Source organism: Pongo abelii, chromosome 7 (genome assembly GCF_028885655.2).
Source record: "Pongo abelii isolate AG06213 chromosome 7, NHGRI_mPonAbe1-v2.0_pri, whole genome shotgun sequence".
NCBI lineage: Eukaryota > Metazoa > Chordata > Mammalia > Primates > Hominidae > Pongo > Pongo abelii.
Genome location: NC_071992.2, coordinates 25682769 through 25709455, shown reverse-complemented (window position 1 = coordinate 25709455; position 26687 = coordinate 25682769). Strand labels below are relative to the sequence as shown.

The following is a 26687-nucleotide window of genomic DNA, read 5'->3' as shown; positions in this document are numbered from 1 at the left end:
TAAACAAATTGTAACATATCCATTCAATGTGATACTATACAGCGATCAAAATGAACGAACTATTGATATGCACAACAACATGGATGAATCACAAAATACACTGAACAAAAGAGGCCACACAAAAAAAGAACACATAAAATCTTTCATTTATAAAAAATTCTGGAAAATGCAAATGAATCTATAGTGACAGAGAGAAGATCAGTGACTGCCTGAGAACTGGACAAGGAGGGGAGGAGAAGGGTGAGGAGAGGAGCAAGTGACTACAAAGGGTAGTGAGAAAACTTTTGTGTTCATTATCCTGACTGTGGTCATGGTTTCATGGTGCATTTTTAAATATGTGCAATGAATATGTGTCAAGTTTACCTCAATAAGAATGTACAATATTTTTTTAATTCCAATAAGCAATTCTCATTTCTTGCTTATGTTAATATAGTGGACATTGTTGGTTGCCTAACCTACATCTGTTCTCTCCTTCACCATCCCCAAAAGAACTCTAGTCTTATGACTCAAGGGAAGATAATTCCTATTTCCTGAGGTAAGATTTATTGGTTTATTTACCCCTAATGCCTTAGCAATAATAAATTTGGGAAATCACATTTAAGTCATTAAATGCGTGGTATTTTTCTGTCCAGGATTTTGTTCAGGAATAAGCATGACTCAATTTAGCCCAATAATAAGCCAGGAAGAGTATACCAGGGGCTTCTGTAAAGTTAAGTTTTCTCCCTCTCAAGTGTGAGCAAGTAGAAGAGACAAAAAATTCTCTTCTGGATGCCAGAAGGTACTGATGTGAAACCAGAAGCAACTACAACCATTTTGTCTCCATGAGGGAAATACTCTCACTATAAAACCAACGCACGGAGAAGGGTACCCCCAAGAGAATCCAGAGTAATGAAGACAGAACCATTAGAATAAGGTGAACTGGAAGCCTTCCCTACTTCTAAAATTCTAGTAGGAAGAGTCAATATATACCCTGGTTGTTTAAGCAATTTGAATCAGCTTTTCTGCTACTTCCAGCCTTATACCCTTGTTCTCTCTACAGCACTTAACAGTTAACTACTTCCTTCTTCCTAAACAATCTTTTCCTTTGCCTTTGCTGACTAGATCTTCTTACCTCCCTTGAAAATGCCATTTAAATCTCCTTCATAATCTCCTTCCTCTACCCGACCATTTAAGGTGTGTGTGATTTCTATAGATGGCTTACTTTTTTGATTTTCCTTGTTTCTAACTCAATGCTTTCCCCTTAAACAATCTCACCAATTTCTATGGTTTCCAGAACGTGATAGCCAGCAAATTTATAACTCCAGCTGACTCCCCTTCTGAGCTCGCAATCCACAAAAGCAACCACCTACTCAAAATTTTCCATTAGACATGCTAACATCTTAATTAAATTTGTCCAAAACCGAGGTCATCCTCTTGCATTGACACACAGAAAACTCTCTCCCACCAGTGTTCCATATCTCAGTAAATGTTGCCTTCATCCAACCAGTTCAAGACAGAAACTTAGAAATTATCCTTGAATTCACATACTCCCTCTCTTCACACTCCCTCTACCCACTAAATATCTTTTGGACCCATTTCTTTTACTCCAACTCTGCTATCACTGTAGTCCAAACAACATTCATTATGGTTCATCTCCCATTAGTCTACCTACTCTACTTTAATTCTCAACCAACCTATTCTTCATACTGTAGTATGAAGTATATACTATTAATGCAAATCCCACCCTGGCATTCGCCTACTTTAAATCCTTTAGTGCTCTCACATTGCCCTTAGGAAGAGTCCAAAAGCCTTAACAGGGACTACAAAATCATGCTTGATCTAGCCCCATCCAATCTTTTTGGTCTCATCTAATATCACTCTTCCTTTCCCTAAGCTTTTCCATATCGTACATTTTTCAGTTTCTTGTACCCACCATACTGCATCTCAGGATAGTCACACATGCTGTTCCCTCTCACTAGAAACCTTTCCCCACCAATCACCCTAATTTCACACGCTCCACACTCAGGACTAGTCTAGATACTGTAACTAGTGATCTCCAGAGTTGTGCAACCAACTACCCTGTCCCTGCTATTGTCTAACTACATCTTAGCTACTTAGATTTCAGCTTAAACATCTCTTCCTTTAGGAAACCTTCTCTAATCACCCAACCCGGGCTCAGTCTGATTCTTGTCTTGAATTTTTGAGTTGCAACACTGAGCACATTTGTGACTATTTGTTCATTGTTAGCCTGTAATTTTCACTCAGCCAAACTATTGATATTAATAGAGAACTGAACATAATGGTATGCATAAGAATGTGATTAGACTTTTTCCTTCATATCATGTCAAATGCCTAAGTAATATTTAACACATTTTCTTCCTATCCCTGATGATGATCTCAGCTTAGAAACAGCATGAAAGAGAAACATAAAATAATGTTAATTATCCTTTTTATTTCAATAATTTGGCTTTTTGTTGTTGTCGTTTCACACAGCTACAAAGCCTGGAGAGTATAGGTGTGCAATTTTATGTCCATTCCTCCATAAATCCACCCTCCATAAAAACAAGCCAGGGAAGGCTATAACTATACAAAGTCTTAGAGCTCAGACAAAGGATCTCACTAATGGAGAATCAACTACTTAGGTGGCACACAGAGGCCCTTCTATGAAAGGAGATGCTTACAAATATTAGATTCTGTGACCTTTACTAGGTGTGCACCCTCTATACTACATGTGAATGGAGAAAGGCATAAGCTTAGAATTTTACCCAGCAGTTTTGAGGAGTAAGGACTTGGGACCCCTCAAATGAGGAACAATATTAGAGCTGTAACTCTGAAGTTCCTCTCTTTGTATAGAGAGAAAGCCAAGACACCATGCACTCTACAGACTCATCAAAGCAGCCATGGGGCTGCCCCTTCATTTTCTCAAGTCAAGAAAATAACCCTGAAGCAGAGATTAGGCCATTCCCTAGTGAGAGGCAACAGCAATTTTAATGGGACAAAATTGAAAAGAGAGAAAAGGGCACCCCAGATGATTCTGTTTTGCTGCAGTATTTTAGGTAGCCAGCAACTACCTCAGCAGTGATTACTAGAAGGATCCATGTGGAAAAATGGCCATTGAGGAGCGGAAGCCAGAGAGAAATCCCAAAGGCAGAAGCAATCCTAAACCTCTGGGTGAAACCTGGCCCAACCACCCTGCACATTGTCAGCAGCAGAGAGAGCTTTCTAAACTGGAGGAGAGATACTGGTCATGAATGCCTGCACTCCTTCCTCCCTAAGCTGCTTCATCAGGCAGTTTAGAAGAGTTTTGCTCAGTTGAAGGTAGAGTTTACCAGGACCTAAAGGAAACACACACTTTCTATTACCTTTCCTAGAGCAATAGATAGAAGACATATATGGGGAGACCTGCAGTGGAATGAAAATGGGGCATAGCCATGCCCTGGATTCTTAAATATACTTATTTCTGGATTCAGTGTTTTAGTTTTCTTCTATAACATGCCGTTGGTTAGAATCATGGGCTCTAGAGTCATATACACCCCATATTCTGTTGAATAAAGACTCTACTTCTTATTGACAGGGCTTCTTTGAACCTCACTCTCTTTGTAGATACAATATGCATAATAATACCTGTATTACACTGTTGTGATGAAGATTGCAATGGTGAGATTAATTGAATTAGGTATGTCCAGCACTCAAAGCCCTATCGACCCTCATGCAAAGGTGGGTTTAATTCTGAGTATGGCTGTAAAGAAGGATGCCTGAGGTTGCAGGTATAAAAATGTAGTCCAGAGAAGGACCAAGGTAAACCCAGAGGACGTAACGTGGCAGTTAAGAGGTTTCTAATCAGCAGTTCCCAAAGTTAGTTCCAAGGAACACTAGTTTTTTAGGAGAATAGTAAGTGGTACTCATTTAAATAAAATTTCTGAATCAAATGCATTTGGGAAACATTGGATTCAATAATTTAAAAGCTTTCTTCTTGCAGGATTTCTGGGTGACTTTCACATGCTGATGTTCCTGGTACTCCCCTACACCAAAATGAATTTGAGCATGGAGTCCATTTCTCTTGGTACATTTCAAAGGACTATTGGAACATAGTCTGGGAAATGTCGGTTTAAATGAATGGGCCTCTGTGTTCTGTCTGACAATTCTTTCTTGAACTCAAAACCCAGAGCTAGCTTATTCATTAGTCACTATAGGATGGTGCCCAGCATCCACAAGCTTTTCTAAGGCTTAAAAATGATTGAGAACTGGGGAAAAAATGCTTACTCCAAAGAACAAAATGCAAAAAGAAAACTGCACAAAGCTGAAACAAACATTTAAGTAAGCATCTACAAAATGTAACAGCATGCCAACTAATCAACTGCTGTTCATGACATTATATATATAATTACATAAAAACACACTTATCATAGAATATGGGTGCATTTTAACATGTTTGCCATGCTATGATTTAGGAGCTACATGAGAATGAGAACCTAGAGTTGAGAAAGGCCATAACTTTTGACCGTAGATATACACTCATATGATGTGTACACACACACACATACACACATACACATGCACACACCCTGGAGCTGCAGAAGTTCCAACCAGTAAGGAACCAAAATTATGAACCAAGCCCCTGGCATAAGAGCAGCACCTGGATTCAGTTGCTGAACCTAATAATAGGGTACATAGAGGATTCTCCCTCCCCACCTTCCACAGCCCTCAGGGTCCACAGACAGTACAATTTGGATTCTTTGTCATGTAGCAAACCCTTTTTGGCAATAGTCACAGAATTCTGCAGCAAAGCACAGCTCATTCTCAGTAAATCTACCCCTCCCTGTGACAAGCCATTCACAGCACCTATTTCACAGCTGGTGGTTTCGCATTCACTGCTTCTGAAAGGAGCTCTGGATGGCAAAAGGCAACATTTTCAGGAGTTAGTGGGGGAAGGAGTTGGAGCAAGGCTGAAAGAAAACCTCACAGCTTCTAAAGGTCGTCTAAAGAAATTTCACTTGTTCAAAAGGAAAAAGTAAGGATTACATAAAGGTAAGAATTCTCGGAGCCTTGCTCACTGTGAAAATACGGCCTTGCTCACTGTGAAAATACGGCCGCCCTTCACGTCCTCAGCTCCAGCCTGGGCTGCAATAAAGGGCCAGTGAGGGCAACGACAGGGATCTCTGGAGAATGACTCTGTGTCTGTGTCCCTTTCTGAATGGTCTGGAAAGACATCTGGACTCATGGAATAAGTCTAAGCTGTCAGTCCATTTCTCTACCTCTATGGAGGAAAAAAAAAAAAAAAAAAAAAAAGAGAGAGAAGCTATAACTCTAAAAGCCCAAAACATTAACCCTTCTTCAAATCAACCAGTTTTTTAAGGTCTGATCTGTATCATGTAAAGAAATACACTTTTCTCACTTCAAATGTTTGATTTTCACAGTATGACTCATTTCACATTGTTTCCTATATACCAAAGTCTATTGTGAATGATTGAAACACTAAATGAAAAGAAGGGTAGACACACACACACACACACACACACACACACACACACACCCCACAGAGGAAACGGCCTTTCCTTTGTTAATCTAACAAGAGAAACAGTAAAGACAATCAATTTCAACTACGTGAAGAAATTATTCTAAGCACAAATATGAAAAGCAATGAAAATATAATTAAAATTTGCTGCATGAAAAAAAAATTGCACCCTTCTACCGTTTTTTGAGCTGAACTTCCCTATCGTAGCAGCAGTGACTCCCCCAATGACATTTTTGCTCTTATGGATTTCACCACTTCCTCCAAAGCTGTAACTTTTCTCTCTCTCTTCCTCCCCTTCCTATTATTGTCACTAGGGAGTGCGGAATGACATGTTCAAGAAAATGCTTGCCTGGAGGCCAGAGTGTGTTTCCTTTGCACTTGGATTTCCATTTGTTCCACTAAATTTCCTTACAATTAATTTTTAAAAGGGCTAAGAGAGTTCATTTCCCAAACAGCTAACAAGAACTGTGTTCTGTAAAAGCAGACAAAATGGTACTGGGTGACCATTTTTGCTACCATTATCAAAATCTTACAGTATAAATTCTGACTCTGCATTCTGCACTTTATTACTCTGATATAGTAATGGGAATATGTTGATTCTCCCATGATACCCATCCAGAGCCAGGAACTGATGTCTCTTAATTGCACTTTAGCCTAAAGCATATTAAATGCAATTTGATTATAAAATACATCTGAATTGCCATAAAAAAATTCTTGGCAAGATTTCCAAACATCAAGTAAAGAAATCTATAATCTCCTAGTCTAGCCCTTTTCCTGACTTGCCAGGTAACTTTGTATAAAGGCTGTTTCTTCCCCACACCTCTCTTTCTCAGCCAATAAACTAGTAATAATAGATTTGTCTAGCACTTAGGAATGGCTGAAAGACACTTCTTTACAATTTGACAGCATTTTGCAAATGACAAGCTGGCTTTAGGCTAAATATGTCAGAATGATGCTTCAGCATGGGTTGTTGGAGTGGACTTTTAAATATTTCTGTTTCACAAATTCAGTGGCATCATTGATCAGCCCTACTCATTATAGCTCGGTTTTAACACCATGCATATGCTACCTTGGGTTCAGTGTCATGAGCCCAAGCCTTGACCCACGACTTCATTGTACTCTCACAATGCTAACACCATTTCCGGCACAGAGAGCAAAAGAAATAAATGCACACTGATGGATGGATTTGTCGCTGGAAGTAGTAAGCCCTGACCCTCTCACTGAAGGGGTCTGCACATCTCAGACATGCTCAGTGTGATAGCGTGCCCCACCCTTCAGGTATTCCAAACCAGTCCCTGCATCCAACTGAATGCAAAACCCCTTCTTCACAAAGGTGTCTGGGGACAGGAGCATGAAGTAGCAGATGCACAGGTTTGTCCTGATGTCTACCTCCCACACTCGCCTGGAAGATCTCCAAGCAGGACGATGGGCACAAAAAGTGACAGAAATAGATTAAGTTATTCAGCCTTGATCTGTCTAGAGACAATTGGAAAAAGAAATAATCCTAGGTAGCAAAATGAATGAAAGGGTTCTTTTTCTCTAGTAATGAAGAGGAATGCTCACTATCACCTTGAAATAGAATCTTCTTTTTAAACTAAGAAGCCCGAAGTACCACAAGTGTATTATCTGACACATCCTCTCAACTGCCTTGAACAATTTGAGTACAGATATTGATCTTCACTTAGGACTGGGGCTGATCAGGTAAGAAACTTGCCTGCAACCTATTTCCCTATCAGGCAATAATAGAATAGTATATAGAATGGTATATGGTGCAAAACTTCCAAATGTGCAGGACCACACTAATCTGCAAGCTCAAGGGCTAAGTTATAGGTGACTGCCCTAGACCACTAACACAGAAGCATCCTGACAACATGAAACAAAGGCTGATCGAACATAGTCAGGATTCACAACTTTTTTTTTTTTTAATTTTAAAGGAAACAGATCCTCATTGTTGGTTGGTCCGAGCGCCCTCATGTGTTTCAATAGAGTAATGTCATTTTAGGTCTCCCCAAGAGCTATTTCAAAGGACAGATTCCACGACACACAAATCCTCTTCCTATTTGCTTCAGAAGCCTCATGTGAAACTTTGAAGATTTTCAGGTTGCTCTAGAATGATGAATTTGTCCTCTCTGATATAAAGTGACATTGGAACTTATACGTGAAGGAATGAGAAGCAGGTGTTAACAGGAGTGGAGGCTAATTTCAACTTGCCTGTTCTGGTTTAAGCATGTCAGGTCATCCTGTCTATTTCTTTTTCCTGTACCCTGCTCCCCTCACCCTGAGGGGCAGGGCTGTCAGCATGTACACTCTCTCTGTCACTGCACTGGTCACACATCTAAAGAACCCAGAGCTGCTTCTGTAATAAGCAAATCTCAGGAGATTTTTCTACCATCCACTTTAAGACATGGGAGAGCCATTCTTCTCTTTGGATCCCCAGATCCTCCTGTGGGAAGGGAGGAGAGCAGTTCTTTGCTCACAGTTAAGAAGCCTCTGCAGTAATGCCTGGCATAGAGCAGATAGGCACCCAGTAAATGTTAATTGAATCCAAATCTACAAACTCTATTCCCACCCACTTGCTGTATTATATTTCCAGAAAACAGATATTCTTCTTCAAATACAACATGCATGCTTTAAGAACTAGCTTGGGAATTCATGGAGCACAGGCAAAGGTCAACCATCTCTGCATTTCCCACAATACCTGACCTAGAACCAGGCACACAGTCACCTTCCATCAACAAAGGGGAGAAGTGGAGAGTTTGCCCTCTTAATATATTTTCTCACCTTCTTTCTTTAGTAGAGTTTACAGCAATCAAAGACTTGCAAATGGCACAGATTTTCTCATGAATTGAGGACTGTCCACACAGATAATCTGGTGCCTTTATAGAAGAGTAAATAAAAATGTTTTCCCCTCATCTTCCTCATTTTCCTTCTTCTCCTTCTTTGTCTTGAGGTTAGGAAGGCATGACTCAACAGCCCAAAGTCCAATCGAAAAAAACACAGGCTCAGAATTCCCAAAGAAAAATGGTCCAACTTTGGTCACTATGCCAAAACAACCTTGGTGGGTCTTGCATTCTGTTAGCCAAACACGCGCGCACACGCACACGCACACGAACATTTACCAAGAAAACATGCTCTGTTCTTGGGCTCCTCTCACCAAAAGGCAAAGAGCTGTTCACTGCTTAGCTTTAAGCTAGCCAAATCCAACAAAGCCCCAGAGATTTTTGGCTTAATCTCACTGAACTCATGCCAGCCTTGCACGGGCACAGCCAGGGCATTATCACCCAGTCTTAGGTGTTGGCAGCTTCTTCCACCAACTTCTTAGCACTTTCCCTGCTCAGGGCAACGGCAAAGTGTACCCTCCCCTCCCACCCCCTGCACTTGGGCGCACCTCCCTGATGTGCAGTCAAGTCCTTTTGTTAGGTAATTCTGCTGCTCAACAGAATGCCAGGAAGCACCTGCCTAACAGAGACACCAGATAGTCCTGTCAACTAAAAGTCATAACTAAAATATAAGGAGGGAAAAGTCCTCATGTGTATTATCTCCATTACCATTAAACTGGGAGAAAGGTTTTTCCCAAAACAATCCTTAGCTTAACTAATAATTTCCAGTTCATTTAAAACATCTCTCATATTTGTCTCCCTTCCTTTCCTGCCACAACCATTGTAGGCCAGAATCTCATCAACAAAATTCCGTTATTAACAAGTCTTAAAACTCCTGTTCTTTTCTTCCTCCAAACCATCATAAGTATGATGAAACAATCTTGCCCAAACACTTATTCCCACCCATCATTTAACAATTCCTACTCAAGAGCCCGAATAACTTCCTATTCCTTACAGGATAAAATTCAGACTCTGAAGAGTGCTAAGCAAACTCCTCCATATTCTCTCAGACCCCCAAGAGAAGTTACAAAGAAACCAGACATCACCACCAGGGTCCCCAAGACCCTTTTATCATTGCTATATCACAGTTCCAGACAGTTGCACAATGATTGAGGGCACTTGGATATCCACATACCATGACATTCTAGGAAGAATTTTTACACTGGGCATTTCATGTAGACTTCAGCTCCTTCCCCTAAGGTTCTCAAATGTATTGGCATGCATACTAGTTACATTCAAATCAATGGGCTGGCCACCATTGTATTTCTTCAAAGGACAGTTTACCTGTTATTGGGAAACACTTGGCACACCTAGCAATGAACTTCCAGGCACAAGATAGTAAGTGAGCAAAATAAGAAGGAATAATAAATCAACATCAGAAAAAAAAACACAAACACATCTTGATGCTTGTAGGACATCGTGTTCTGGTGAGAGCAACAGAGAGTTGGAAAAACAAAGTGGATGGCTGGTGGTAAATCATCACCCTACCAAGCCAAGCAGAACAACTCAGGGAAAGCCCAAGAGAAACAAATGGCACTGCCTTAGATGATGAATAATGGCCAAGGAGGTAGAGAATGCTAAAGAACAGAAGTCAAGACCCTTGGGAGGAATACGCATCTGTCCTCTTACTCCCTTTCTGGAAGAGAGCACTGAGAAACTCTATTGCCTTGCCTGGCATCTACTACTCCTAACTAAAGCAATACAAACAACCTTGAAGCTTTCCACAATACAAGCTTTGTTTTTTTAAAATGAAATAGCATAGCTTTTTCCTAAATTCTTAAAAAGCAACAACAGCAGTTTAAATCTTTCCCCACTGATCTTTCCCTCAAGAGCTTTCCCCACATCTCCAGCCGGTGCTGCCTGAGCCTGTGTCTTACTATATGAGGTCCTGACATCCAGAACCTTTAGGAAGTATGACTGTGGCTGGTCATCTTCCCAACTCACCTGCAAGTACCTTCAGGACAAGAATCATGAACTTACCTTCTTCTCTATGTCTTCTCATTTATCCTCCCACATTGTCCCCTAGCACTCAGCCCAGAAGGTTCTAAAGAAATACCAATACTGCCTGTTAATATAAATTAAAATGTATTCTTATTATATAATATAAATCTGAAAATTCCCTTCCTTTCTTTTAGATATTTCCTGTATCCTTTATTCCCTCTATTCCTTTTTCTAGCAAACTTTCATACTTCCTAAACAACCCTATTTTGTGAGGGATAGGTTATCATCACCCAGAACCGCGCCGCCGCCCCCCCGCCCCCCACCGCCCTATCACCCCACTACATATACAGAGCTGACACTTGGTTTAGTTTGTGGTTAACAGGGTTAGCACTCTTTCTTCAACTTTTGTTTGAAGGTTTTATGATTCAAAGTAAAGCCACTGGCCCCGTTTCTCTGCAAGATTATCCTGCCCAAATCTGTATGAATCACGAGTGGCCCTTTCTCATCTACTTCCCCAAAATTATTAAAGGTTTTATTGTATAATACCTTCCCCACCTTCCTACCCTAAGAAGTCCTCTCCTGACTCATTAACCTCCTTCACATGTTAGAGACAAACCTCAGCGTTACCTACAACTCACTTATAAGAAAATATAAGCTTCTATACCAGGCATGATTTGTGATTGCAGTGCAATTTTCCTATTAAGTCTAGAGCTTATCATTCTTCTCTCCTACACATTCTGGTCTTTCTCTACCCCTTCTTTCCATTCTGCCCCCTTTTTTCCTACCCCTCTCCCCAAGAAATGAACTGGTTTCCATTCAGCAGGTTTAGTCTTGCTTTGGCCAGCTTATTGTTTCAAAGTGGTTATAAAGTTGCTGGGCTTGAACACAGTTTATTAATTTTCAGGCATTCATGATGTCTCCCTGTTGAGTGTGGTATGTGCAGGTGTGCACATGTGTACCTGGGGTAACTAACACTCCTGGACTTTGCAATTTTGCTGGTGACTGAAAAGATGAAGTCAAAGTTGATTTGATTATTGAAGAATCACATTATTTTAGAGGTATAGAGAATGTCAGAGTCCCACTTTGGTGTTTTACAGATGGGAAAACACAGCTGGGGCAAGGTAAAAAGACTTAGCCAGACTCATAGGTTGATCAGTAGGGGGACTAAGGCTTCAGCTCTGAGCTGTCATATCTCAGTCCCCCAAGGCTTTTCCACTCACATAAATTCCCCCTCAAGGGCTCAAATGTGTGAGTGAGAACCCAGGATGTCCACATACAAACAAAAATGCATCATAGACATGTGAACATGTACACACAGAGAAGACAGGGAGTTAATGCATTTGTAGCTTACAAAACAGAACAGAGAATGTGCTGTTAAAATTAGAGTAAAACTGCTGTAAGCAGGTTAAGTTCTCATCTAAAGAGATCACATTTCCCCACCATACCCCTGCTATCCATTTCCCCCAAGTGGCTCATTAGAAAAAAAGATGGCTAGATTTCAAAAAGCAACTTGGAGAGATTTCTATAGGATTTTTCTTTAGTTCAATCAATACAGTTATCCCTTACTTCCACGAAAATAGCTTTTTCACACATCTCTGCACACACAGTCACACACACATATAAAACATTGGCAGCAGGTACTTTTAATTTGCTGGAAAATATTTCTAAGAAGTCAAAAAGCTCCAGCTGAATTGCATGCCCTCTTATTGGCTCACCAGACCAGTTGAGGGACCTGATTGGTCCTTGATCCTGAGGACCGATAAGAACGGCTATAAAATCCCTGGGTGCAGCTCTTGGGCCCCCAGTTTGCAAAAGCCAGAGGTGCAAGAAGCAGCGACTGCAGCAGCAGCAGCGGCAGCAGCAGCAGCAGCGGCGGCAGCAGCAGCGGAGGCACCGGCGGCAGCAGCAGCAGGAGCAGCAGCAGCAGCAACAACAACAAAAAAAATTCCTCATCAAATCCTCACCTAAGCTTTCAGTGTATCCAGATCCACATCTTCACTCAAGCCGGGAGAGGGAAAGAGGAAAGGGGGGCAGGAAAAAAAAAAAAAAAAAAACCCAACAACTTAGCGGAAACTTCTCAGAGAATGCTCCAAAACTCAGCAGTGCTTCTGGTGCTGGTGATCAGTGCTTCTGCAACCCATGAGGCAGAGCAGAATGACTCTGTGAGCCCCAGGAAATCCCGAGTGGCGGCTCAAAACTCAGGTAAGCAGCAAACCCAAGAGCAGTTTCTCCCCCAAAGAGCTGTCCTCATTTGCCTCTCCCTTTTGCAACTGTGTCTGTGACGGCTGATCTTGATAATAAATGTGCTTCATGCCTGATGGCAATAAACTGCCAGTGTAATCCAATAGCCTTAGGCAGTGGAGCTCCTTTGTTTAATAAATTGCATGCAACTAAACGAAGAAGCTGGACGCTCTGCTGAGGGTATTTCATTGCATAAGCCTAGCCTGATTGCCTGAAATCTGGCACGTACCCTCTTGGAGGGGGAGGGGTGAGAGGGGAGGAAAGGCTTGAATGTTGGCATGCTTCAAAGCGCTCTCTATACTTTCCAGAAGCTGATCTAAGGTAAGACCTGGCTTGTTTGATGCTGTCCCTCTTCCTTTCCTCTTAAGACCCTACCTCTTCACTTCTTGACTTCTCTACCTCTTAAGAGAATACACAGAAAAGCTCCCTCTTCAGACTGATTTTCAGAACCATAGCCCTCAAGTCTGACAAATCCAGGGCGGATTCAGAGAAAACCCTATACATCCCACCCCCAACCCTGCTGCCTGTCTCCCTCCTGATTCTCTAGGGCTCCATTCAGTCGTCCCTGCAGCCCGTAGCCAGAGAGCCCCTGGAAAAAAAAATTGTGAAACGTAGCAGCTGTTTCTCCAAGGGTAAGGTCTCACTTTCGTCTTGACTCTTGGAGCAGTTAATTGTGCATTATCTTGGCTTCTGAAGGAAAAGAATCATTAGGAAGCCCGCATTGACACCTCTGCCTCTTGACTTCTCTGGCTCCACTTGTTCCCCTTCCAATACTGCCCTCTGTCCTCCAACTGTCAGCAAAGATCGGATCGCAGGTGTCAAAATGCTGCAGATGATGATCCCCTTGGAAGAGCACAGGTCCCTGCCGAGAGGAGGGCTTTTGCTTCACTTCCTTTTGTACTTAGTTGCTATAGAGATGCAGTGATTCACAATTCGAGCTTGCCTAAAACAATAGCAGCCCTAATGCATATTAAAACTGCTTAAAGCAAAGTTATAATTTAAACCCGTGGAAATATATAATTAGGGAAATGACTTGTAACATCCTAGAGGCTGCGGGTGGTGGGAGGGGGTGGGGAAGACTAACTGAACCATGCTTTTGATCTCAGAGGAGAATCCTATGGCATGAAGGCTGCAGATCATTCCTTGCCTAGCTGCCTGCCAGAACACCCCCCTTCTGTGGGAGAAAAAAATCACTTTTATGGGAGATCTTATCCAGAATGTAGAAAGCCTCATGCAAGTTTTTTGCGGTTTTCTTCCAGTATTGCACAGGGATGCCTTGGCCTGGTTATTCCACACCTGTGTTTCTTTTGTCTTTCTTTCTTTCTTTTCTTTTAAAAAGGCTTTTAATATGAAAGAGATTATGCATACCTCTAAGCACTGTCCTAGTGGAGGGTTGGGGTGAAACATGAACGGATCAGATTTCTTTTTGCCAATGTGACGGTAAGTTAAAAGCTGAAATCAGAAGGGTCTCCAAGTGGACTCCTGGCACAGTCTTCTCTGCCATTTAGACTAAAATCCCATGCTTTTTACTCGGGAGTGCATTTTTCCAAAGCTAGATGGATTCCCTGGCCCTTTTACCACTGTCTCCTGCCTTCCCATGCTTTCAAGTGCCAAGCAATGACCTTTGATTCTATGGAATGGCTTAAAGGCACTGTGCATTTCCAGACGAGCCTCACTTCTCCAGACACCAAAATTGTAGGTAATGGTGAAACAGGGAGCGTGTGTCTGAAACAGAGAACTCCCTCCCTGTCCATCATGTACTCCAGCAATCATAAGCAAAAGGAGCCTGTCTATCCTCTCTTTCTCATTCAAATGGGTCTATCAATTGCCCCTCATGACAGATTCCTAGGATAAGTTCTTCTGACCCCATGTCCTTGAAATTCACCTCTGCACCCACTTGATCCCACCCAGCCATCCTCACTGTTTGACCCAGAATGGATGGATTTGTCTCTTTCAGCTGAAGTGGTTCGCTGCCTCAACAGTGCTCTACAGGTCGGCTGCGGGGCTTTTGCATGCCTGGAAAACTCCACCTGTGACACAGATGGGATGTATGACATCTGCAAATCCTTCTTGTACAGCGCTGCTAAATTTGACACTCAGGTAATAAGACCTTGAGCCCTGCTCCCACTGGCTGCTTGTCTTTAACAGTGTGTTAGACCATTGTTCTTAGGAACCAGTCTTGTAGGGAACCAGCCCTGCTTCTCAGCTTCCCCACTCTAAATTCCCATCTCAGCATGTGTATGCACAAGTGTGCATGCGCGCGCGCGCGCGCACACACACACACACACACACACACACACACACACACACACACACACACACACACACAGAGGCACTCATCTGGCCAGGAAATAGGTTCTGTATAAGACACGCCCCACTCACTCTAATGCATGATTCTAAGGAGCTAGTAGAGGCTGTCTTATAAGGCCAGGGGTGATAAGCCAAAAATATTTTCCTCTGTGAGAGGACATAAAAATGTGCGTAGAGCAAGGAAGTTCTCTCTGCATGACCTAGCATACTAGCTTTTGATCTGAATTCTCAAAGTCTCAATCTCAAGAATATAAAGTCAGATTACGACTATTTTTAAGCTGCAGAATGGTTGATCACAGTTCATCTTTTTTTTTCTCTAATTTCATTTTGGTAGAGCTCAATTCTCAAGGGAATCCAGGGAGGTGGGGAGGGGGCATTTTTTTTTTTTTAAATCCTTAGCCGAGACATGCAATCTTCTCATTGCAAGGATATGCAGATGGCCATGATACGTTGCCCAGATGAGCCCCCTTAAATTCCTCCACGTGTATGCCCATCCTCTTTGTCAGGTCAAGCTAAATACTTCCCTCTTGTCCTTCCTCCATGGCAGGGAAAAGCATTCGTCAAAGAGAGCTTAAAGTGCATCGCCAACGGGGTCACCTCCAAGGTCTTCCTCGCCATTCGGAGGTGCTCCACTTTCCAAAGGATGATTGCTGAGGTGCAGGAAGAGTGCTACAGCAAGCTGAACGTGTGCAGCATTGCCAAGCGGAACCCCGAAGCCATCACTGAGGTCGTCCAGCTGCCCAATCACTTCTCCAACAGGTACAAACTGAGTCTACTTTTTCACAATCAGGGGACTGGGAGCAGGTGGCTGGCTGGCAGAACCAGACTGGGAGGGAGGGTTAAATTGCCACAGTCATGCTCTTATTTTAGCTTGCAGTCTTCCCAGCTTTTGCAGGAAAAAAATATGTTTGTGATTGGTTGTGACAGTTTAAGCAGCTTGGGCTTTTTTTTCCCTCCTGTTATAGGAAAAGTCTTTTCATGCAGCTCATAGAAAGCCAGCCTCATCTGCAGCATCCCTGGGTGCTTTCATTGACCATTTTTTGCTATAAGCCTGAAGGGAATGGTGAAGTTTCTGGAAACAAGCTTTTAAGACATCAGATTTGGCTGAAACCATGACCATGCAACAACACAATTGGCCACGATTAAAAAAAAAAAAAAAAAAAAAGCCCTCTGGTTAAATGTCATAATGCAGATTTTAAGTCTCCATCTATTTCAAATCAGTCCCAAACACAATCAGAGATTTCACTGGATAGCCCAGAGCAAGCCATCTCACTTCCCTGGGGCTCAGATTTCCTTTGTAAAAAGCAAAATGGCTGGACTGGACCATTTTCAGGTTTCCTTCCAGGCCTTATGTTATCCCATTCCTCTAGCCCAAGATCTCATAGAATGAGTGTATTCTATGGCTGTCCAGATCCCATTCTCATCTTAGTATTCAAACACCACCCAAGGCAGGCCACTGAGCTAGTACAGTAACATCTGGGCATTGTACTTTTCAGTGTTTTTACCAGCCAGGAGTGAATTCCTGTTACATGAGACAGCTGGCATCCTCAGTTCATGTGTGTGGCCTGGAAAGGTTCCCAGCAAGAACTGAGAGATGCCAATGGGGTTGGCGTGGAGGTCTGGCAGGGGCAGTGCAGGCCGGTCAAGTTTAGCCCCCTGTGATATCCCTCAGCCTAAAAACTTGACTCCCAGCCTTGAATTTCTATGATTCTTTGACTCTCCACTCAAATCTGCACATATCCACAATGATCAGTCCTTTGCATGTTACTCTGACCACCTGAGAGTTATCACAGGCTTATCTGATTAATTTCCTAGCCAGGTGCCACCACCCTTCTTAAGATAGTGGCAACAGCCAAGTCCCTCTGGGGCTTACGAGTGATTTAGTCATGTACATACATGCAACAAAAAAGTAGTTCCTCCTTAGGGAAAGGCTAAGGTGCCTAACACAAACGTTTTGTAAAATTTCTTTTTCACCCTTAACTACAGGTGAGTGCCCTTCAGAACCACAAGTCAATTTGTAAAAATCACTTCTCTAGTCCTTGGAAGTGACTTTATCATGGGGTTCTAAATGGTTTCCTCAGAACAGAAAAATCCGACCATTTCTCTCAAGTGGGCTGTCTCTGTATAACTCTTGGTTTTAAATTTCCCCTAGGAAGATTCTTATTGCACAGAGGAAACAGGGGCAGGGGGTGGGGAGGGGAGATCTGATTAATTATTGGAGACTTCCTTCACCGTTAGGAAAAGAAATGAAGAATTCTTAGCCAGACAGGGGCTAAGGACAAAGTATGTGTTTGTGTGGTAGTTAGGGGTTGGGGGAGAGGTACATTAGTAAAGCCACTATTACAATTTAGATCCTTAAGGATTCTGTGACAAATCATGATCTATAATATGGCATATTTCCAATTTTGAGGCGATACTAATCTCCCTATTTCATCTGAAGTAGCGTCTTCCATTAGAAAGGCAGAGAGGTCTTTAGGCAGAACTATATAGCTACTCGACTAGAGGTCCCAACTTATCTAAGAAGAGACTAGTAAATTTTTAACCAGGCCATTATTTCTTCTAATCAGTGCCTTATTTTCAACACCTTTAGAAAATGGTCACAAAGAAAGTTTTCTTATCTCCCTCTTTCATCTTAGGGACTCATTAGGAAAGGTCAATTGGAGAAAAAAAAATGTGGCCAGCCCTTGAAAACCAGAATCTTCCATGCAACCTTTCTCCAAAAATTTCACTTTAACAGGCTATATGATTCCTGCTCAGGATTGTAGAAATGTCCGGTTCCATGCTGGGCTTGCTTTGCTCCATTGAAGCTGCTCACCTTCCTGAGACATCCTGCTTTCCCAGCCTCTATCCCACCATAGACACATGCTAAGTCAGTGCCAATTGGCACAGAATTGCAAGAGGAAGTAGTTACAGGTTCATTCCACCTTCCTGTGACTTATCTAGCATGAGATTTGGGGCTGGGAGAATCCAAAAGCCTGTGACTGGACCAGGAGCCAGAACAAGGGGATTTTCCATGACAGAAATGCACCTAAAGGGTAAAGAGGTAGCTGGAGTTTCCACCTGCCTGAATTTGCAGACTATGCTTTCAACCCTGTGGGAAGCAGGTAAAATTGATCAGGCCAGCAGGGTGGTGTGAGGCTTGGGAACCACTTAGACCAACCCAGATCCAGAGTGGGAAAACTGACAAAGCTTCCAACTCTCTAGGGCATGGATAGGGAACAGGAAACAGAAGAATAATATTGATCAAGGGAAACAAAGGACTATTTATAAACCCTCACACAGAACGTTCCTAGGCAGTATGTGTGTATTTGGGTAAGCATGGCTGAAACAGTAGCTATGGAGAATATCTGATCTTATTCTTTATCAAAAAAAAAAGGTCAGGGATGGAATTTTCAAAGTGAGAAAAAAGAAACATAATTAAAAAGGTCCTTTCGGGCTGGGTGATCAGAACACTTAGTCCACCAAGTCTTTCCAACACATCTCCTCCATCCTCCATAAAGATAAAGAAAGGAAACTTCTTCTTCTTCTTCTTCTTCTTTTTTTTTTTTTTTTTTTTTGAGACAGAGTCTCACTCTGTTGCCCAGGCTGGAGTACAGTGATGAGATCTCAGTTCACTGCAACCTCCATCTCCTGGGTTCAAGCAATTCTCCCGCCTCAGCCTCCTGAGTAGCTGGGATTACAAGCACTCACCACCATGCCCAGCTAATTTTTGTACTTTTAGTAGAGACAGGGTTTCATCATGTTGGCCGGGCTGGTCTTGAACTCCTGACCTCAGGTGATCCACCCACCTTGGCCTCCCAAAGTGCTGGGACTACAGGCATAAGCCACCATGCCCAGCCAAGAAAGGAATCTTCTTAAGCAGTCCTAACTACCACTGCAAAGGAGGGGATATAAGCAGAGCTGCTCTATTTTTTGTAAAATTGAGAAGAAAAATGTGTATTGAATCCCTAGAAACATAGAATGTCATAGTTGGAGATGACTGCTGAGGTTAACTAGACTAACTGCCTCATTTTACTGATTAAAGAAGAAAGGCTCAGAGAGTGGAGTGACCTGCTGAAGGTCACACAGCTTGTGAATAACCAAGTTGGGCTTAGAACTCATGTGGCCTTGAGCCAAGCTATTTGATTTCTACTTCAAAAATGGCAGCCAGCAAAATCTGCAGGAAATAGCCACAACCCAAAAATAGAATACCAAGCACAATTGAATATATGTGCACCGTGGTAGTCCACAATTAAATTTGTGTACTTTCTCTCCCAAAAGGATGGACACATCCTACCAATAGCTATAGGAACTATAAGACCATAGCACAAGAAGGTGCTCACTAAATAGGTGACGATTGCTAAGTCAACTTTTGCTGGAGACACAACCTCTTAAAAAATCCATCTCACTTAGTGACACAGGAAAGGACTATGTCATTGGCAAGCATGATCCCAGAAGTAAATGGCTATTCCAGCCCTTACTGGACAGGCACTGGTTAACCTATTGCTCATACTGAGAAACTGGTAACATCAAAGAATCCTGACAAATTTTCCAGCCTTTGAAGAACTACTAATGGAGACATGGATTTTGTTTTATATTCTAAAGAGCTTTCTCAGCCTGCCCTTGCTGAGTTAACAAAAGCCCCATGAGGGAAATAGGGTAGATTCCAGTGGGGGTGGGTGGTTCTCACTAAGAGCCCTCAGGCTGGCAAGGGTCATTGTCAAGAAACACCAAGGTCGGGTATCATATCTGAGCCAGCAGACAAAGCAACAGTAAAGGTAGAAAGGTAGAAACCCTCCAAAAAAGAGCAGGCACTCTGACAAAGTGGGGCCTGAAGGAAATGTATGGCCCTGAAGCTGCAAAGCTGGCTACAGAAGCTTAATTCCCTTAAGAGTACTAGACTTCTTTGTCCAGACAAGAGCTTTCAAGTCCTTCTAAGAAAGAACTTGCATTTCTTTTTATCCCTTTCTAGGGAAAGATTGTATTTTCCAGCCTATTTGGGGACTCATCTGGCATGAACAGCTCTTTCTAGAAATGGAAGGGTTAACTTCTAAGTTATAAAGTCCTTATTGGAGGGATGGGAGATCAGAAACCACCCACCAGGATCTAATCACCCTCTGAAATAGACACAGCCATCCAAGGACCCAGGTCCTAGCAGGGCCCAAGAGCCAGGAGATTCCTGGAGATCTATGTGGGTGTGTAGATGTCAGAAGCTGCTGGTGCAAAGTTGTTTATTCTATGTTTTTCCAAAACTGATTTTCTCCCCATTTCCCCATCCAAAGGAGATCTCCTTTGACTCATGTGCTTTGTAATTCCAAAGAGTTGGAAAATGTTTCTCTGTGCCAGAGAGTCCCAATTTTGACCACAGCTGGATATAATTCTCCCTGGAGGGAAAAGTTTCACCAGGCCTGTGTCAGCAACCAAGACACTGCACTTGCCTCTCAGTCCCCAGCTTCCTTCTGCTGGGCCACAGAAGGGTGACCATATCACCTCATTACCCACATTCCATGCTATTTACCATACATCTTTGAAATAACCTCTCTGGGGGATTAAGTTATTCTAGAAAGATGTTTGATACTGTGTACTGTTTGGTGAGTTAAAAATAAACAGGTTTCTTTTCACGGAAGATCTGGTGGCCCCAGAGATCCTTGGGCTCCTCTGAGAAAAGGTTCTCTCCATGTAAATACTGCAGGTCACTGTCACCGAGTCTCTTATTAGCAAACACAGAGCTAATGGGTTTTGACAACTCAACTGCGACTGCAAAATGGACCAAATGCATCCCAGTCTAAATTGGAAAATACCTGAACTGTCTTCCCAAATAACAGGACAAGTCATTGATATGCCCTAAATATTAGACAGTTTAATCCTTTCTGAGCCACAAAGCTTAGCTACATTGCTTGGGGGTATTTAAAGAATTCGCTCCAAAGATGAAGGTAACTGATACCAAACACAAGAGGTTTTGGTAAAATTTACTAAAACTACAGATAAGTTTTCTTCTGGGAATCACTACTTATTGGAGAGAATTATATTCTTAAAACTCCATTTCCTTAGTGGCTGCAAAATAAATCAACAAATGTGCAGTGAACAGACAATGTAGCACGATGGCACTGGGCCATAAGGAATACAAAGAAGGACACAAATCCTGCCTTCAGTAAGCTTACAGTCTAGTCAGCAAAAGAAAGCCATCACAAAACCATCAAATGCTGGCCTGTGTGATGGTAAACAAAGATCTATAAATATCCAAAAAGGGAAGAGGTTAGCAAACCCTGGTATAGTAGGAAAAGGATTCATGAATTATAGTAGCACGAACCCTTAAAAACCACCAATATTTCCATTTAAATAGCCTTCTTGCCTAGGATTTGGCCTTCTGACTACAATATACCTTTGAAGGATGGCTGAAGATGGAGTCAGTCAATATCTTTTATCAGGGCTGTCCAAGTATGTGATAAGGGCATTAGATTTTGTAGGAAAATGCACGGCACACAGAAGAGGGGGCCTTAGACAGAAGTTTGATCAGAAGATGTACACATCTGCACACACACACACACACCTGTGCCCACACATCACCAAAAAAAAAGGAAAATTACAAAAAAGCATCAAAATAATTACACATGCATGTACAATGGCTACTAATCTCAGTGTTGAGCACTGGACTCACTTCATTCTAATTTGCTTCAGCTCATCCACCTTAGTTTCTTCTCTATAAAATGAGAGTTGAACTAGTCACCAAATGGTCTCTGTGGTCCCAGCTAGCTCTGTAATTCTGTCTCTAAAAATGTCAGCCACCACAGTCAGCCTGCTCTTCAAAGTGTGATCTAAATCTCCTCAACTCTAAACATGAATATCTGTCTTGCACTGTGTGGTAAACCCTAGGAGCAGATGCATTGAAACTAGGGAGACATGGCACAAGGGTTAGAGAGCAAAAGCCACCTTCAGCTGATGAACCATTGATGTTTGCATGGTCGGGCCATTAGGGACTCGTGTTGGCTAGAGCCCAGGTGAAAGCCTGGGTCTCACCTGGCTCTCACTGGATGACCACCATATGCACTCTCTTTCTTGATTGCAGATACTATAACAGACTTGTCCGAAGCCTGCTGGAATGTGATGAAGACACAGTCAGCACAATCAGAGACAGCCTGATGGAGAAAATTGGGCCTAACATGGCCAGCCTCTTCCACATCCTGCAGACAGACCACTGTGCCCAAACACACCCACGAGCTGACTTCAACAGGAGACGCACCAATGAGCCGCAGAAGCTGAAAGTCCTCCTCAGGAACCTCCGAGGTGAGGAGGACTCTCCCTCCCACATCAAACGCACATCCCATGAGAGTGCATAACCAGGGAGAGGTTATTCACAACCTCACCAAACTAGTATCATTTTAGGGGTGTTGACACACCAATTTTGAGTGTACTGTGCCTGGTTTGATTTTTTTAAAGTAGTTCCTATTTTCTATCCCCCTTAAAGAAAATTGCATGAAACTAGGCTTCTGTAATCAATATCCCAACATTCTGCAATGGCAGCATTCCCACCAACAAAATCCATGTGATCATTCTGCCTCTCCTCAGGAGAAAGTACCCTCTTTTACCAACTTCCTCTGCCATGTTTTTTCCCCTGCTCCCCTGAGACCACCCCCAAACACAAAACATTCATGTAACTCTCCAGCCATTGTAATTTGAAGATGTGGATCCCTTTAGAACGGTTGCCCCAGTAGAGTTAGCTGATAAGGAAACTTTATTTAAATGCATGTCTTAAATGCTCATAAAGATGTTAAATGGAATTCGTGTTATGAATCTGTGCTGGCCATGGACGAATATGAATGTCACATTTGAATTCTTGATCTCTAATGAGCTAGTGTCTTATGGTCTTGATCCTCCAATGTCTAATTTTCTTTCCGACACATTTACCAAATTGCTTGAGCCTGGCTGTCCAACCAGACTTTGAGCCTGCATCTTCTTGCATCTAATGAAAAACAAAAAGCTAACATCTTTATGTACTGTAACTGCTCAGAGCTTTAAAAGTATCTTTAACAATTGTCTTAAAACCAGAGAATCTTAAGGTCTAACTGTGGAATATAAATAGCTGAAAACTAATGTACTGTACATAAATTCCAGAGGACTCTGCTTAAACAAAGCAGTATATAATAACTTTATTGCATATAGATTTAGTTTTGTAACTTAGCTTTATTTTTCTTTTCCTGGGAATGGATAACTATCTCACTTCCAGATATCCACATAAATGCTCCTTGTGGCCTTTTTTATAACTAAGGGGGTAGAAGTAGTTTTAATTCAACATCAAAACTTAAGATGGGCCTGTATGAGACAGGAAAAACCAACAGGTTTATCTGAAGGACCCCAGGTAAGATGTTAATCTCCCAGCCCACCTCAACCCAGAGGCTACTCTTGACTTAGACCTATACTGAAAGATCTCTGTCACATCCAACTGGAAATTCCAGGAACCAAAAAGAGCATCCTTATGGGCTTGGACCACTTACAGTGTGATAAGGCCTACTATACATTAGGAAGTGGCAGTTCTTTACTAGTCCCCTTTCATCGGTGCCTGGTACTCTGGCAAATGATGATGGGGTGGGAGACTTTCCATTAAATCAATCAGGAATGAGTCAATCAGCCTTTAGGTCTTTAGTCCAGGGGACTTGGGGCTGAGAGAGTATAAATAACCCTGGGCTGTCCAGCCTTAATAGACTTCTCTTACATTTTCGTCCTGTAGCACGCTGCCTGCCAAAGTAGTCCTGGCAGCTGGACCATCTCTGTAGGATCGTAAAAAAATAGAAAAAAAGAAAAAAAAAAAAAGAAAGAAAGAAAGAGGGAAAAAGAGCTGGTGGTTTGATCATTTCTGCCATGATGTTTACAAGATGGCGACCACCAAAGTCAAATGACTAACCTATCTACGAACAACAGTAGTTTCTCAGGGTCACTGTCCTTGAACCCAACAGTCCCTTATGAGCGTCACTGCCCACCAAAGGTCAATGTTAAGAGAGGAAGAGAGGGAGGAGGGGTAGGACTGCAGGGGCCACTCCAAACTCGCTTAGGTAGAAACTATTGGTGCTTGACTCTCACTAGGCTAAACTCAAGATTTGACCAAATCGAGTGATAGGGATCCTGGTGGGAGGAGAGAGGGTACATGTCCAGAAAAATGAAAAGCAATACAACTTTACCATAAAGCCTTTAAAACCAGTAACGTGCTGCTCAAGGACCAAGAGCAATTGCAGCAGACCCAGCAGCAGCAGCAGCAGCACAAACATTGCTGCCTTTGTCCCCACACAGCCTCTAAGCGTGCTGACATCAGATTGTTAAGGGCATTTTTATACTCAGAACTGTCCCATCCCCAGGTCCCCAAACTTATGGACACTGCCTTAGCCTCTTGGAAATCAGGTAGACCATATTCTAAGTTAGACTCTTCCCCTCCCTCCCACACTTCCCACCCCAGGCAAGGCTGACTTCTCTGAATTAGAAAAGCTATTAAAGTTTGTGTGTTGTGTCCATTTTGCAAACCCAACTAAGCCAGGACCCCAATACGACAAGTAGTTCATGAGTATTCCTAGCAAATTTCTCTCTTTCTTCAGTTCAGTAGATTTCCTTTTTTCTTTTCTTTTCTTTTTTTTTTTTTTTTTGGCTGTAACCTCTTCAAACCGTGGTACCCCCCTTTTCTCCCCACAATGATATCTATATATGTATCTACAATACATATATCTACACATACAGAAAGAAGCAGTTCTCACAGTGTTGCTAGTTTTTTGCTTCTCTTTCCCCCACCCTACTCCCTCCGATTCCCCCTTAAACTTCCAAAGCTTCGTCTTGTGTTTGCTGCAGAGTGATTCGGGGGCTGACCTAGACCAGTTTGCATGATTCTTCTCTTGTGATTTGGTTGCACTTTAGACATTTTTGTGCCATTATATTTGCATTATGTATTTATAATTTAAATGATATTTAGGTTTTTGGCTGAGTACTGGAATAAACAGTGAGCATATCTGGTATATGTCATTATTTATTGTTAAATTACATTTTTAAGCTCCATGTGCATATAAAGGTTATGAAACATATCATGGTAATGACAGATGCAAGTTATTTTATTTGCTTATTTTTATAATTAAAGATGCCATAGCATAATATGAAGCCTTTGGTGAATTCCTTCTAAGATAAAAATAATAATAAAGTGTTACGTTTTATTGGTTCCCCCCATGTCTTTCATTGTTATTCTTGAAAAACTTATTGAATGAGAATTTCTGAACATGAACCACAGACTGATTAGTTTCTTTAAAGTCACTAATTGTCAATATGTAAATTTGACCTATTGTTTAAATCAACATTTTCTAAGTTTTTTAAAAAACATTGAGTGGCTCCCATTATTCTCACTGATGATATCCCAAACTCTGTACAAAGCTGGAAGAAGCTTTAAGGTCTACAGGCTGCTCAACTGTAAGACCCAACTTTCTTTCTGTTCAGTGACCTCTACGCTCCTGCCACATAGGCAGCTCTGGGAATGATTGGGCTCTGTCCCTTCCAGGTCTTTTATTTATGCTATTGTCTCTTTTTGGAAGATTTTTTTTCTCCATCCTTCACCTAGACTGAAAGCATAATGGGGAGAAGCACGTGCTTGGTCACCAGTGTGTCCCCAACACTAAAATAGCATCTTCAATACTTTAAATGAATGATTTAGAAAGAGTTGGAGGAGGGGGAAAAAGACAACTGAATCAGTGTGACAAGGAAGGCAGATAGCTCTGCAGTTAACACAAAAGATTTGAATTCAGGCTCTGTCACTCATTAACCACATGAGGTCAGATGAGTTTCTTAATCTCAAAACACATCAATTTCTCCCTCTGTAAAATGGGGATTGTGACAGTCATCTCACAGAGCTGCTATGGGGAAATAAAACAAGTGAACTGCTTACAATATTCCCAATACATGATTATGCTCAACGAGGGTCAGCTGTTATCATACAAGTTGCGACAATGAGAGCAAAAGCTCCCTATCTCAGAAAATGGTCAAAGACTTCACAACAGAATGACAGCTGGGTCTTGAAGGATGCTTATGAGTTTGATCACATAAAAAGGGGAGCTTCGGCGGTATAATTTTTTTCAAGAGACACATTATATAAGAGACACCTTTAATTGTGAAGGTTATCTTCACAATTAAATATTAGTGAATTTTTCAATATTTTAAATTCAAATGGGGGCATTTTTCTCAACATCATTCATTTCTAGCTCCAAATTGCATTTTCCGAAGTTCAGTTATGCCCAAAGCAACTAATAAATAGTACATGAATTGTCACTTAAGGGCCACATATGTACTGCATTTGCTTTACTCTGACCTGGCCAAGGAAAAAGAGCACATTTCTTTTATTATTATCCTTCATCCATAGTCTTCTATAAATATTTATTTATACAGAGAGACTGCATGCTACACTATAGTATAGTGTTTAAAAAAAAAAAAAAAACAGAACTGGGATTTGTATAAACTGAGTTTAAACCTTAGTTCCTCTACCATTTCTGTGGCCTTGGGCCAAGTGTCTGATATCTTCACACTTTAGTTTTTTTTCACTTACGAAAATGCCCCTACAAAATAGGAACAAATAGTAGGCCTTAGTTCCAAAAGTAACTGAGAATTCAATGTGTTACATATAAAGGACTTAAAATAGTGTCTACCATATAGCAAGTACCCGAAGAATAGAATTCCTTGAGCCCTCAATACATGTAACTCTCACCATTTACATTAAAGTTATTCCCATCATTTAGATTCTACTCTCACCCTCACTGTGAGTATTGAGGTACCATTTTGGATGAAGAATGTTTTTCTGACTTTTTCCTTTTGTAGGTCACCAAACATTA

The 26687-nt window shown here is 41.8% G+C and overlaps 1 protein-coding gene across 1 annotated transcript; it reads left to right on the top strand.

Moving 5' to 3' along the window:
- Positions 1-12110: 12110 nt before the first annotated feature.
- STC1 (stanniocalcin 1) lies at positions 12111-24836 on the top strand. Its single transcript, XM_002818910.6, has 4 exons — positions 12111-12516; positions 14513-14655; positions 15413-15624; positions 21911-24836. The coding sequence occupies exons 1-4, from the start codon at positions 12399-12401 to the stop codon at positions 22179-22181; spliced, it is 744 nt and encodes a 247-aa protein (XP_002818956.1). The 5' UTR covers positions 12111-12398; the 3' UTR covers positions 22182-24836.
- Positions 24837-26687: the final 1851 nt, after the last annotated feature.

Coding starts and splice junctions, on each gene's coding strand:
- STC1 (XM_002818910.6), top strand. CDS start 12,399: ATGCTCCAAAACTCAGCAGTGCTTCTGGTGCTGGTGATCAGTGCTTCT. Junction 12,517..14,512: donor AGTGGCGGCTCAAAACTCAG/GTAAGCAGCAAA, acceptor TGTCTCTTTCAG/CTGAAGTGGTTCGCTGCCTC. Junction 14,656..15,412: donor CTGCTAAATTTGACACTCAG/GTAATAAGACCT, acceptor CCTCCATGGCAG/GGAAAAGCATTCGTCAAAGA.